The sequence below is a fragment of the Ischnura elegans genome, chromosome 9 (genome assembly GCF_921293095.1).
Source record: "Ischnura elegans chromosome 9, ioIscEleg1.1, whole genome shotgun sequence".
Taxonomy (NCBI): Eukaryota; Metazoa; Arthropoda; class Insecta; order Odonata; family Coenagrionidae; genus Ischnura; species Ischnura elegans.
Window position 1 is genome coordinate 74028928 of NC_060254.1, and position 15562 is coordinate 74044489.

Sequence of the window (15562 nt, forward strand, 5' to 3'; positions counted from 1 at the left end):
GCTACGGTCGTCTCAAATTGCTTAAAATTTGTTAAATTAAAAATACAAGAATTTAGTCATTCACATTTCTTTGTCGTCGTAAACAGCCATTTGGATTTCGAAGTTTGGTTTGACGCAGCTCTCCACTCAGTTCTCCCATCGGCTGATCTTTTTGCACCTATATAATTACTTTCCTTCACAACCTTCAACACCTTCCATATGTATCTCATCCGTGGCCCAACTCTGACATTCTTCCCTTCCACTTCCCTTCCACTTCCAACGACAATTTTAATCTTTCCATCGATTCTCTTTATGTGGCAGGTTATATTGTCCCGTAAAAATCGTAAGAAACCGAAGAAAAATCGTATAAATTTCCTTCCACATAGGATTATTTTTTCTTTTCTTTAGAAACATTAAATCATGGTGTCACTGGTAGTAGAATCCGCCCACCTTTTTGACGGTGCAGGATTCCTCATCCCAACCCTTCCAAACCTATTCCTTCCTTGGAGGTGTCGTCGGGTTCTCATCGCGGCCTACTATCCTTTTTTCCTTCCTCTGTCCTTCCCCTTTAGAGATGGTGCGGGCGTAAAGGTCTCTGGCTTGGTTCCCGGTTCTGGAGAGTATACCCCTTGCGGGTCCGCCCTGGATGTCCGATTCCACCGTCCCATCTTTCACCCAAGGATTTCAAAAGTCTACTCTCCTACTCTTTTTAGAAGGTCCTCATTACTCACACGTTCTATCCATTTGATCTCGATCATACTTCTACACCAAATTTCGAAAGATTCAAACCTTGATTTCTGCGCTACTGTTATCTTCCATACCTCTCTATCATAGAGAAGTGCTCCGAATGCAAGTCCTAGTAAAGATAGTGTAAATATCCTTTTCAACCTTGATGGATCTCGTCTACGACGGCAAAACTGAATTAACTAAATTTCCGTATAGAAAAATACTTTTAAAAGTTTCTCAAATGATGGCAGTAGTGATGATTTTTTTGGCAGAAGTTTCTTTAATAGCTCTGGGTTAATCTATCAAATGACTCACTACTAAAAAGCAGAAATTAAAAATGTTATTATAAGAGTATGATTTTTCCAAAAACCTAAAATCCTAGAACTTTTTTCAAGCTATTTGAGCCGACCGCATAGCGTCATGTATGAGTTAGGTGTATGTTACACGGAGGTAGGAAATCCGCAGGTGTTATTGCCCCCATCTCGCCGCGCCGACGTAAGAGCTGCGAATTTTATGACGACAGAGCTGGGGCGGCGATGGAAATGGATCAGGAGGCCGCGGTGTGAGGGATTATGACGTCAGAGCGTGCGAGCGCATCATCGCTGCCGTCCTATCAGAGAGGCTCCGCCCATATTTCTCATCCTCGCTCCGTCTCTCATTACGAGTGGGACTCGTCCTTTTTTTGTTTTGCGCTGGGGTTATGAATGCGCGTCGCGACCGTCAAATGCGCAACCTGGATCTCGAGAATGTCTCCCCTTTTATCGACATGGGTTAAAGGAGCTGGCGTCAAACCGGACTCATTGTCACGTTCCGCGAATTCAAGGGACGCTGTGAACTTCAGTGTGAGAATAGCGATATCGATCGTCGGTGACGGTATAGTTTTATCGAATCGCCAATTTTCGTCGGATCTTCACCAAAATTGGTATACATAACTTATTTCACATTCTAAACAATCCTAGGGGTGGGCGAAAGCGCTTCGAGTACAAATAAAAATTTACCTACTCATTACTTATCTTGGTGTCGGATGGGTAACTTATACAGGAGCCATCATAGATGAGAAAAGACCCCTAGGATTGTTTAGAATGTGAAATAAGTTATGTATACCAATTTTGGTGAAGATCCCACGAAAATTGGCAATTCGATAAAACTATACCGTAGCCCGATCGTTTTCATTTTTCTCGTCGATTTCTGTATATAAGAGTTACGGATATCTTCTTTGCTTTTTCTATTGTGTTAATTCATTGTCCTGGAGTATAGGTCTTGAAGAATTTCAAATGCAAATTTTCGACAACGTTTCCGTGTATTTTTACACCTCCATCAGGCCTATGAGTGAATATGAGTACATAATTTTGATACATACAAGGTTATAACGATGTTTTTTCACTAATAAGATAAAATAGAATGCAGTCGTAAATTAATTTAAGAGAAAATGCTTAATATTTTGTTGTTGGTAATTACCTATCATTTTTAATTAACTAAATAATAGTAAATTTTGCTGAAATTTTCGATGCCTGATCTGCTATTATACAACTATTTTTGTTTTTCCTTCAATTTTCCTCGTGATATTTCTCGATATAGATTATTTTTACAAGTTTTTTTTTAACTTGCTTCGACTGTTTGTATGTTTCATAGGTGGAATCTAGCGATTGAAATCTTACCATCATCGGATGGACTTGAAATTTTGCAGACTCGCGTGATTTTGATGCCAAAACAATATTCAGTGATCAGATATTAGACATTTTCTTCCTTTGTACTCTAATTCATTGTCAAATTGCCTAAATGGGAAAAATAGTTTTCAAATTTCTCAGTAGATGGTGTTAGATGTAATTTTGTTTTACAATTTCTTTAACGGATCTGGTCTAACAGATCTTTAACAGAATCGATTGCATAATTCACCACAGAAAAAGAAGAAAATAACTTAAAAACTTTAAGACAAAATAGACTCCAAAAACAGTAAAATATGGACTAAAAAGTGAAATATTTGGTTTTCATTACTCGTAGAATAAAAGCTTATTTTTTGGTCAATTTTATACTGCGTTTGGAAAAATTTTATTTTTTAATTTAATTTTCATTAATTTTAATCATTGCCTGAAATTGAAATTCTGGGATTCCGCCAAACATTTCCAATTTGAAAAAATGGAGAAACAACGGGATTAAAAAAACTGGCTGACTACGCACACATGCGCGATGATTTTTAGAAGTAAAGCCCAAAAATGGCTTTAGCCATGAAAAACATTGGTGATAAGCACAATCATTAACCCTGCTCTTTTCAATGTAATGGAGAAAATGATAGCTTGAGCATTCGTTTAGAATGTGGTCCATTCATCTTGTCACAATAATTTCCGTCTCCTTGAATCAAAGTTTTTATGAGATTTTTACAATTTAGGCGGAATTATAATCTATTTTTATTGCCGTTCACTGACCGGCATGAGAAATTCCACATGTGTTCATGGATGGTCAAAAATAGCGGCAAAATGTATGTGGCTACTAACATATCCGTGATCTCTGAAAATGACGCTGTGTGACTAGTAGAGCAATCAATTGGGGTGTGATTGCTACTGCTCCTGAACTTGAGCACGTAATTAAAAATTTCCCTCGAGGGAAACTGAGGTAGTATGCAGGTGGCCTATTATTATTATCAATTTCCAACTGATATTTTGCGGTCAATTTGCACGCATCGGAAAATCGTACATTTCATGAAATCAGCTGCATAATTCATTGAAATAATGCTGAAAATTGAAGTAATCGTTGGCATGTAGCAGACATAAACAACCTGTTCAAAAATGCCGTGTATCAAGATATAGTGCAGTTCTCCTCAGCAAGTGCATCACGGGTGGTCACCAGAAAGCGAAAATTTTCGTATATAGCCCTCACAACTCCTCTCTTCTTGCTGCGTGCCTTCGCGAATTGCGATCGAAAGTCATCATATGATTTAGGCTTGGTTAGCGCAGTAAGATCTGGAAGATTTATATGAACTTAAAAGAGTAGGTACGTTTAAGGAAGAGGTAGTGAAATAAAAAAAAGAGATGTGAGGATGTGGAGAAATATGTGAATCGGAAACGAAAGGAACTGTATCGGAAGAGAATTTTTTAAATGCTTTATGATTAACGGTTGTATATTAATGTTTAAATCACTGCTAAATAATTCAGGGAAAATTCAAGTGAAAATAATAGCTTGAATCTAAGTTTATGTATATATGCCGATGTGTAAAATAATTGTTTCGGACAATATATATCTCCTTTTTGTGTTTCTTTCTGCTACTAACTTCTTAGTGACTTTTAATATCAATTCAGTTGTGCCTTATATTTATTTTGCCATGAATTTGGATGTTCTCACCGACGAAAAAGAAGCGATACCCTTGTATTTATAGATATAGTTCAAGATAGTTCCCAGAATAATAACTGAGAAAAATATGAAGAGATTGGAGTAGATTAAAATGACAACTGCAAACTTAAGGACGTAATAAGACATGGAAAAGAGGAAAACAAATTATTATGTGTAATGTTTTTATGCTCCAAATTTATAATTAAATTTTTGCAGTAAACTTTCGGTTAAATCTTTATCTTGTTTAGCGTCATGAAAATAGTATTTACGGCTTTGCTGTCAGATCTGCTACGCCAGAAAAATCGTTTTATCAGATAAAATAATTCGAAAATAACATTGAAGGCGGTGTATGGTGAAATTAAGAGGCTTTCATTCAAGGGTATCGAAAATACGTCAATAAATAATAAAATATTACGAAAATGGAAAGAGATTATAGTTTGTTACCATGACAGCTGTAGCTCACGGGTATAAATGATACAGTGCAAACAGAAACATCGATTATAATGTTTTTATTCCCCAACTTAATCATAAAATTTTTTAAAGTTGTACTAAAAAAGGCGGTCTAATTTGTAAAACTATTACAAAAACTTTAATTCGAAGGACCAGATATTATTATGACAATATGAATGGACCATGTTGTACAAGAATGCTCAATCTATCTTTTCTCCATCACATTGGAAAGGCACAATCATTCCTGGTGTTTTTCATGAGCTAATAACCATAAGATTAAGGCTCTTATATTCACTTCGACATCAATCGACGTTTTATTTATTTATTTAAGTTATTTTACAGTGAAAAGTTTTAACAATAACATGAATTAGACAATAACAAAGAATTAACCAGTAGAGAAAGGAAATTCAATAAGCAAACAAACGTTTATGCTGAAATGCATTCATTCTCCCACTTAATCATTAAATGTTGTTTAGTAAGCGTTTGGCTATATCTTCATGTTCCTTAGCGTTTAGGAAATAACGAGGATGGATAAGCTACCAGATTTGATATGCCAGCTAAATTGTTTCATCAGAGAGGATATGAAAATAAGATTGAATTCGGTGCACGGAGAAATTGAGAGGCTTTTCATTAAAGGGATCTTCATTGGTTGGCGGTAAATGACAAAAAAATAATAATTCTTTCGGGTGTGTACCCTGCGCTCGCGAACGTAAAGCAAATGGAGCAACGCAACCTGTGGAAAAAAGCGGAAGGGGAAAATGACTTGAGGGTCGTGCTGAAAAGGCAGCCTGGTCGGCTGTCACGTACCGGCGAGGGAGAGGTGGTTGTGCCTCGTTGGCTTTGTGGGGCTCGTGGGTAGGGCAGTGTCCTGCCTGAGCTCAACGAGGAGAAAGGCGCGAAAATTGCCGGCGTAGTCGGTCCCCGAAAAAATAAAAACATGACGGCAGCCGCTGGAAGAGGCGTATGGTGGGGAATGCTGAGTTGATATACTCACTTTTTTCACCTGTTAAAGGCGATCTCTTCACTACCGACGGGGCCGCGTGGGAGAGGATTAGCGCATAAGTTCACGCAGTTCGGCAGGTAATGCCGAGGTTCGTACAATCTGCTGTATAAAATTCATTTCGTATTCATAACCAAAGACACTTTAATTATTTAATGATATTAAAATATTTGTCATTTTACTCTTCTTTGCATCATCACTTGTCAATAATGTTAAGATTGGTTTGACGCAGCTCTCAACTCAATTCTCCTATCATAAAATATTTTCACACCAACGTATTTCTTCTCTTTCACATATTTCTTTGCTTGTTCCATATATTTTATTCGAGGTCTTTCTTTTCCGTTCTTGTCATCGATTTTTCCCTCAATGATTGTCTTCATCAGGCGATCATGTCTGAAAAGATGAACCTGTGAGGTTTTTCCGTCTTCTTAACAAGGATTTTATGAGGATTCTCTTCTCTCCTACTCTTCTTAATATTTCCTCATTACTTACTCGGTCGATCCATTTGATCCTCATCATTCTCTAGAACCACATTTCGATAAATAAAATCACCTTGGATAGAACCACCTTCTTTGCATAAAGAAATGAATTAGAAACGGTGAAACTGTTTTCACTGTAGAAAAAAAAACATTTTTCTAAATCTATTATTCCCTCTGCATGGCTGTCAAGTGGTAAAAGAAATATGGAGTCGGTTTCCATGACAGCTGCAAATTATAAGAATACCCGCCCGCCTTTCGAGATACGTTCAATGTTTGTCTATCTCGAGTAATTTAAAAAGAAAACTGCATTGATGCGCTGAGTGTCTCGTAGTTCATGATTCCGACGAAATTTGATATTCGGAAATTAATTCTTTGCTCAATCAGCATGCAAAATATGTTTGTGTTCGACTTTGGATCAGATTTTAACACAGTGTGGTGGTCAACTCCACTTCCTTTAACTCAGCATTAAAATTGGTGTGTTTATTCCATTTAATTCAAATACCATAGTGAATGCGAAATGAAATGCAATGGGCTAATGAAACGGCGCTTTTTAGCTTCATAAATTGATACTTCCAATAAATTTATATTTTTTGACGCAAGTACAAGAATTTCTTCTTTCACTGGCATATGTAAATATGCCCTTATAAATTAAATTTTTAATTCAATAAAATGCCAAATTCTCTTCCTTATTTATATGAATTATATAAATCAATTACTGTAATTACATTTAGGATTTTCAATGCGAACATCCCTACATATTATAAGGCTGAGGACACAACGTATCCATTGTTCGATATTGTGGGTTTCGTGGGCTCAATGTCAGAAACTGAAATAACTTGAATGATACTGGTGGGACTTTAAAATTACTAATAATATTAGTTAAAAACTAAAAATACAAATTAATAATGCCTTGAGTGTGTAACGCAATATATTGCTGTTTTGTACGTTCATGGGGCAGTCGAGACAGGAAAATATACTTCATTTAAAATATGCCTTCAAGAAAAATGTATAACCTAGGAAAATCACAGTGTACTCCACGATCCTGTTGCAGACCCGAAGAGGGTGCCTGATTTCGGTGAGAGATCCTCCACTGCTAATCAATTTAGGGCGGACAAATATTGTCTTTAAAGCATTGAGGAAAGAGAAGAGAGGTTCTAAGTAGTTACGGAAAATGTTTTCACAACTTATAGTGAAGAGTAAAATATTAAAAGTACTTTTACTGCACCGGTAATCAGGAAGATAACTCGTGACCCTGAATTTCAAAATATAGTGGAAAAATCAACGACGCCGCCATTAGCCTGCTAATGACAAAAAACGTATTTTCCATCCTACGGCCAAGGTTTGTACTTGAGCATTTTTCTTCAAACATGCAAGAAAGGTTCGAATTTAAACTCTAAAAAATATTCTGTCCCTGCAAAGATTTGAAACTGATTCCCTTGATGAAAGTGGTGTGCCAGTACCTTTACGACCACGTTTGTTTTTGGTTATTATTTTTGTGTTTCCTAACGATTTTAATTTGTTCTTAAGATGGTCTATATTGCTTACACCTCTTTAAAGATGGTAAATGAAAAGCCTTCGTGCCCTTCACGCAGCTTTTTAAATGTACGCCGATCGATTTCAACGACTAAGTAAGCGGCAACGCTTCATGGGGGCGTGCCAACTGACCAAAATACATATTTCGCACAAGAAATACATACACACAATATATAATATATTATATACATGGCGATAATAAAATAATGGTGTAGTCATTTTTTCATGAAGAGTCACGAAAAGTAAAAAAATTGACGAAAATGTCTACTTTCTATATTACGCTTCACATAAAAGTGAATCAATGCGGGAAGAATCCAAACAAAACGAAATTAATTATATCATCGTTGAAGTGTCCGCACCAATATCTCATTTTTTTGGAACCAGTGCACATGAATCGTGTCATTACACACAGGGTCATGATTAAATAATATTGTTCTTTTGAACATGACTTAGATGAAACAAGTATTACTTACAGTTCAGGTTTTTTTATACTCTGAATTTGTCGTCTCAAACAGTTTTATTTTTGCATAATTAATAAATTTAAACATGTGCGCCCTTAGTCGCACGACAACAGAAAATCGGGCGTTGACGTTAGCCTAGTCCTTACGAAATACGCCAAGGGGGTCACGGCTTAACGTCCCATTCGATGTACAAAGTGCTGCACTTGAAGTGCCCCCCACAAGGCACTCGAGCGGGGATTGGGCAGTCTCTGAAAAGTCTCTGCCACTCTATCCCAACTATCTTCCAATGGGTTACTGCAACAGCACCATTCTTTTAAGCTTACCCTGTGTAGAGAGTGGGGTAAGGATCAAGCCGAGAGGGAGGGATACAGTGGCGTAGCCGAGGGGGTCCGGGGGGGGGGGGTCCGGAACCCCGCCCCCGAAATATGAAAACAAAATTATTTTCCTTCATAAAAGAACACAAAATATTGAAAAACCATTAATATACAAAATATTTCTTTAACAAGTGAAGTTTTTCGATTATTAAAAATGTTAACATTATTTCAAAACCCTATACTTAGTACCCTGTTTTTCAAAAATTTTCCCCCTGGTTTTGAACTCCCTCCCCCCTCAGAACGATATTCCTGGCTACGCCGCTGGAGGGATAGTTCAGGACTAGAGTGAGGGGCGTGGTGCCGAGGATGAGAAGGGGAGGGAGTTTGATTTTATCAAAGACAGTTGAGAGAGTAAATTTGAATTTGGGTACCAGTCGGATTTCATAGCCGTTAAAAACTATCTGAGAGGATTTTACAGTTTGTCAAATCATTTACAATGCATACATTCCATGAAATCTCTATCCACGCCCCTCAGCGCGGCGAAAACCGAAAATTTGGACCCAAATTTAACTAATCACAGTTTCATGATAATAATCATGCTAAGGATCGCGAAGACATATAAGAGAAGTGCGGTCATTCAAATGTTCATTAAAAAAACCTTCATGTTTACTATAATGTCACAGGTATCTTCACCATTTTATGCACAATATTTCGGCAGAAACTCATTATATGTTAAGCTGTGGATTGTAAAGAAATAGTAATACGTAGTAGTGACACCTAGGCAACGACACGTGATGTGTCGAAACCTTAGTCGGTTGCATTAAATTCTGTGAGAAATTTAATCCATCACCATCATCCTCAGTCAGTAGAGGAAACAGAAAAACTCAAGGGAGGTGCAAAATATATCTTGTGTTACCTTTACTTTTATCGCAATAAAAAATAATCAAGTCGCTTGCAAAGTTTCTAAGAAAGTTTTGATTAAAGTGATTATACTTGCATACAAGGCAATGCCATCTTATGATATAAAAAAGTTAAAGTAGTGGTTCTGCATTTTTCAGTAAGTTGGGCGGCCCCGCAAAACGATGATGGATTGCGAAAAGATGGATGGCATCGTTTCGCGACCGACTAAAGGGGGCGCGCGCCCCCTGCGCCCCCCATATGTATCCGCCATTGTCATCAGTGACCAAACCTGAGATTGATTTGATGAAACTCTCCATTCCTCTCTCCTATCCGATAGCATTTTCATATTAGTAGTATTTCTAGTCTCTAGTAGTATTAGTATTTCGTCTCTATTACATTACTTTACAGCCTGTTTTTTTGTGACTCATTCGGGAATACCCTTTCCCTTCCACCTTCTACGATTTTTTACATCAGGCTATCATGTACCATAACGTGGCCGATAAAGTTGTCGCGTCTTCTCGTTAAGGTTTTTAGTATACTTCTCTTTTCTCTCACTCCCCTTAGCTCTTCTTCGCTACTTACACGGTCGATCCATTTTATCTTCGCCATTCTTCGGTAGCACTACATTTCGAATGCTTCCACTCTTGACTTCTTTGCTACTGCCAAAGTCCAAGCCTCGCTTCCATAGAGAAACATGCTCCCTATGTAGTATCTGATGAATTGTTTGCTTACTTCTACGCTTGTACTCTCAGCTGTAAGAAGATTCTTCTTTTAGAAAGGCACTCTTCGCCTGCGGTATTCTGCTGACTATTTCTTTCTTGTTTCGTCCATCGTTAGTAACAAAATGGTATGCTGTTATTTAATGTCTGTTTCGATTGGTTTGCAAATTATTTTCGCTATTGTTGCAATTTTCCAGAATCAATGAAGCTGTCATTATTCCTATTAAACTATCTTCACATTCTGCTGGAACTCCGTATTGCTCCTATATTTTCTCTTCTAAATTTACCTACCTAGCTTTTAACTCTAACCCACCATGTCATTTAGATGACCATGACATTTGCTTTTGAACTTATACGCTTTATTATACCCTCCAAATGATTTTTTCTCTAGTTTTTTTGCTTAAGAACCTTTTGAATGATTAATTTCCATGATCACCCGTAATTTAAGTCGGCTTTGTGGTAATTTTAGTCATATTTTGTTCATGTAAATTATTTTTATGATTTATTATTATGTATATTTGGAAGGTTTAATGGTATAATTAATGCTACATTAATGAGGTGTTATATTTTTTTACGGTATTATTATGTAAAAAAATTCGTACCTCGAAAGAGATTTACATAATATCAAGCCAAGTAAAAGTAACTAGGCTCTGTGTAACCGCATCAATGCGGAATAAAATAAGTTAAATTTAATAATTAATATTATGATTAATTAAATATAACTATTTATATTGAAATAAAATTAATAAAAATATAAAAAGTTGTAATTACACAAATTAATATTTATCTTTTATTGTTTTCTTTGGGATGTGCAAGTTCTCGAAAATTCGAGTCGAGTCGAGAAGCTGGTACTCGACTCGTGAGCTTCGAGTTCCATTGCAATTGTCGAGTCGAGTAATTTCGGATACAGAACTGTCGAGGCCATTTGGTTAAGAATGATAAATCATTCCTAATTTTTGGCGTGGAAATTTCAACTTGATTTATACGTAGCAGTAAAAAACTATGGTAGCCAACGTGGGTGCCGAATACCTTTCAAATATTACAATACAAATACAAAATATTTATTATAATTATGCAACTGACTTCACTAGAGCTCTCACTAGCGATTAGGATACATTTTTAAATTAAATTGTCGATACATATTACGATAGATACATCTATTTAAAGTGCTTATGGAAAATTTTCAGACACGTTTTTTTTCTTTCGTCTCTTAATTTTTACACAATTAACTCCTCATCATCTTTTCATTTTTACATGAAGCGTTCAGAAGGTAAAATTCACGAGGGTAGTGGAGAAATGAGAATATGTTGGTGCATGCATTATCCTATTGCCACATTAATAAATTACCAAACTTGACTCGACTCGAGATCAAAAAGTACTAATCACCTATGCCTAATGTTTTTATCCTTTTTTATCAAACTCTAATACGTCTGAAATGGTTGTTTGCTGGTGAATATGACATTATCAGAAACATGATGAAGCCCACCATGCCAATTTTAATGGCGATGATGGTGGGTGACGATATGACTCGTTCCGTTGATATTAGTGATTTTTTGCATTGCACTTGCCTTTTTAGTGGTATAGATCTAGCGTAAATATTAACTATGCCTGACTTCCCAGAGAAACTTTAATGAAAATCAACTCTTGATCTTGCATTAATTCAAATGCCAATTTTTATCTTGGGATTTGAATTATTGCATAAACGACCGTTTTTTTTTTGCTGGGGATATTCCAACTACAGTTTTGTCAAAAAAAATCTAATATTTTTCTATACCTCCCTTCGATCAACTCTCTATTTTTGGCTTCACTTGACTTTCACTTCACTTGGCGGTTATCTTAATTGGAAAATTGAGAGTTGTGAAAGGATTTCTAGGACCGGCGATTGAATTATTCGTCTACATGTCTTCGGATAAAATTCTGATGAATATATCTTCCAGGGATGAATCGACCCTTTGTCCTTCAAAACTTCTTGATTGTGGTTTTAACTGTATGCATAACGTTGTGGTATTGGAGAAAGTAGTATAAATTTATCAATTTTGAGTAAAAAATAGTTTTCATGCCTGTTATTTTGCGTTTGGATCGGCTGTGATATTAAAGCTTTACTATAAATAGCTTTACTGCATTCACCTAAACCATGTTTATCTTTTTTTTGGTAAAGGATGTTTTTTTCAGTAAATCCTGTGAAATATTGACGAGGCAAAGCAAGCAGAGTCTACGTCCCTGACATTAACAATTTTGTGTAGTTGATGGTGTCACTACAAAAATATACAGTGGCAAGTTACATGATACTTTTATAATTCGTGGGTGTTTTGGTTTGGTGCAAATGATTGAAGCCGTTTCTTTTTCAAATAAATTCAGCAATTCCAGCAATATGTATGAAGGTAAATTATGTTGAATATAAGCGATAAAAAGGTTAATGTTACAAATTTCAAGCTGTTACTGTATGGAGTAAGTTTTTGTGTGTTCATATGCTTATTTATTAGTGCATGGTATTCAATACCAGCTAATAAATGGCATAAAGTCTAAAAATTGACCAAAAACATTCAAAATTTCAAATTGCGATATGTTTTCGGTGTACTACCAGTACCACTTCCACTGATACCAGCGTGAATGAGTTTCTATTGTTTAGTAGAATATATTTAATACCGGTAAACGAATCCTTTTGAGTATGTAAATCGTCCAAAAAAATTCAAATTTCCAATTTTAGGCGTGAATACGACTGGTTGGTGTAATACCTATGTAACTCTCACTAATGCTAGCGTAAATTGAGTGAAATTTTTCATTGCGTGTATTCAATTTATTGCATCCTTGTCTCATCATTTTGTGTGTGATCGCCTCTCATCATCCATTTCACTCTGATTCATGATTTCCATAAAACAATTTTTGAACGTTTATTCACCCCGTGCAGAACTCCGGAAAGTGCGAGAAAAGATGTGCGGAGTGCTGGTGGATGGCCGAGTCCTATGGTCCGGGGCCTATACGCCTCCAAAGATGTCGCTCCCGGCTAACGGTACCCTCGTCAATACTAATAATGCTTCACTTTTTATCGCTTATCACTGCCTCCTATAGTCAAAACACGCTTGAAAAAAATAGTACACGCATTCGAAACAGCTTTTCTAACTAGTGTAGCTCACAGCTTTTTCGTATCTGATATTCATTAAATTTTTCATTGACAATGCTTTCGATTTTTCATTAATTGGGCATAGATGAATTAATTAGCTTCTCCTTTATGAATAGCGGCGACATTTTTTCTCCATTGAAATAAATAATTTTCATGCATTGCATGGGGCTGGCCAACTAGTCGATCATGAAGCCGTAAAGGTTTACAATATATCAAAACCATGCAAAAATTACTTAATTCAATTTTTTGGATGGAAGTGATGGAAGATTTCGTCAATATATAATTTCATTGTCGTTTCAGTAGCAAAAGTGCAATAATACCGCCCTTTATGTAGAGCATATTTTTTTCAAATTATCAAAGTCTCTCTCTCTGCTATAGACGAGTTGGTCAGGCCTAATAAAGAAAGTAGATTAGCAATGCCAATTTTATATCTAAATAATCACGCTTCTAGTTAAAATAGAGATTCTGGAACTAGAAACAAATATTTATATATAGTGTTTTAAGTCACCAAACATTAGTGACAGCATTCACTTTCCTTGAACATGGTTTTCGCGGAAATATCTAATGATTTTTTCTTGTATTTTACATGTAACTTTCGAATTTCGATTTTTTTATTATAATAAAGATTTACAAAATAAGGAATGAATTTATTTAATTTTCTTATTCTTTATCATCTTATATCTTAAGTTTTTTGCATGCAATATTATATTATATATTGTATTCTAATATTTTCTTGTTCCTACTCATTGTTCCTAATTTGCAAGAGTCTTACTCAGAGTTGTTTTATCTTTATTTTTATTCTTAGACTTTTCGTTAGTAGCCACGAGGGATTGTGTTTGAACCTCTCTATATTATTTCGAGCGATAACTACTCGATCTAGAGGGAAATCAATTACGCTCTTAAAAACGCATAAACATATCAAACGCCGTGATATAGTACCTACCCTTAGATCGAGTTTTTATTGCTCGGAATCATCTCGAGCGATTTAACACTGATGGCTGACAAAACGTAGGTCCAGTGTAGAATATAAAACCAGCCGCCAGGAATTCCTCAGATACTTTATTAGTATAAAGTGGACGCATTCAATATGTTTTTTTAAACAAATCGCCCATAGATAAAAATATCAACATTGTCTTCTCTGCATAAAATAATATTTTATAATTTCAATATTGATTTGAGCACATTAATTTTGCTTTATTATTTTGATTTTAATGCTCATGGCCACCTTATGCTTTCTTCAATTTTTGTAAGAATTTTAATGCTTATTATAGCATTCGGACATGCTGTAATAGTTGATTTTAAATCTATTGTCCGTTGTTAATAATTTCAGCATTATTGTTGGTATGCCATTACATTGTACATATAAACATTCCCTTATTTGAAATGAATAGTTCATTGCATTGTAAAATATAAAATTGAAATCGCTGCTCCGGGGAATTTGCTTGGATGGGGCAATGGCTTTTCATTTGTTTCTCTAGATAATATTTCACATGAATTTCCGAAGATTATCTTTTTCAGGAAGGAGAAATTCTTTGTGAAACACTTGGAATAAATAAAGAAATGGCTATAGTGCATTATTGATACTAGATTATTTTAGGTCTTAAAGAAACTTCTGACTATAATTCAAATCAGCTAATTCAAATCCTGTGTTATGACACTGGCTTCGTTAAAATAATTGCGTATTTATTGCATGAGATAAATCAAGGCAATCAGTAGGGCTATACATATAAAGCAGATGTTCTCATAATGCATTTAAAAGTATATTTTCTTGTTGCCCTTCATGTGTGTATTTGATCAATTAACGCGATTGTGAAGAAGTAAACGACCGTTGTCCTTGAAAATAGTGATTTATTAGGAATATTGTTATCTGTGTCCTATTTTTTGTGTTAACTCGTGGGATTAGAATTTTAATTGAAAAAAGTAAAGAGTTCATAAAATCAGCTCGTTAATGGATTAAATTCAGCATCGACAACCGGCATGGGAACCATTATTATCGAATCAAACATCTCGAATTAATGTAGTTCTAAGAATTTAATTGAAGGCCTGCCTAAATTGTACCACAATGAGGTTTTCTCGTATAAATTTCTTTTCCAAAGCATCTCTTCGTGATTACTGCGATAATGGAAGGTAGAAAAACGTTTTTGAATAATTCACGCACGTAAACCAGCGTTTTAACAGTCGTTAACTTGAAAATTCTGAGAAAATATCAGAGTTCGAAGGGTACTAGTAAGCGGTATTTTTTCTGTCAGTGGTGAAGGTATAAACGCTATGATTCTCGGGCACATTAATTATTGTGGCCATTGAAATAAATTTGCAGCGTCCACAACGCCTGGAAATAAAATGATACTACCCGCGGTATTTAAATTGTTGCTGTGTTGCGTAACTTCAAGGGGTCGTGGCTTGTTTCTCCAGTGTGGTTTTCGCAGAAACATCTGACGTTTTTCAACATTAAAATTCATCTTAACATGGAAATTTCGAATTATTGTTAATATTATAAAGGTTTGAAAAATAAGGAATATATTTATTTAATTATGTTGTCCCCGCGACTTATAAGGC

The 15562-nt window shown here is 35.6% G+C and overlaps 1 protein-coding gene across 1 annotated transcript in view; it reads left to right on the forward strand.

Annotated features, from left to right (window-relative positions):
- Window positions 1-15562, forward strand: part of LOC124164956 — a 373915-nt gene that overhangs the window by 336062 nt on the left and 22291 nt on the right. Inside the window, exon 7 of the mRNA XM_046542194.1 lies at window positions 12794-12895. Coding sequence (XP_046398150.1) covers window positions 12794-12895 — 102 coding nt within the window. The remainder of the gene's footprint in view (window positions 1-12793; window positions 12896-15562) is intronic.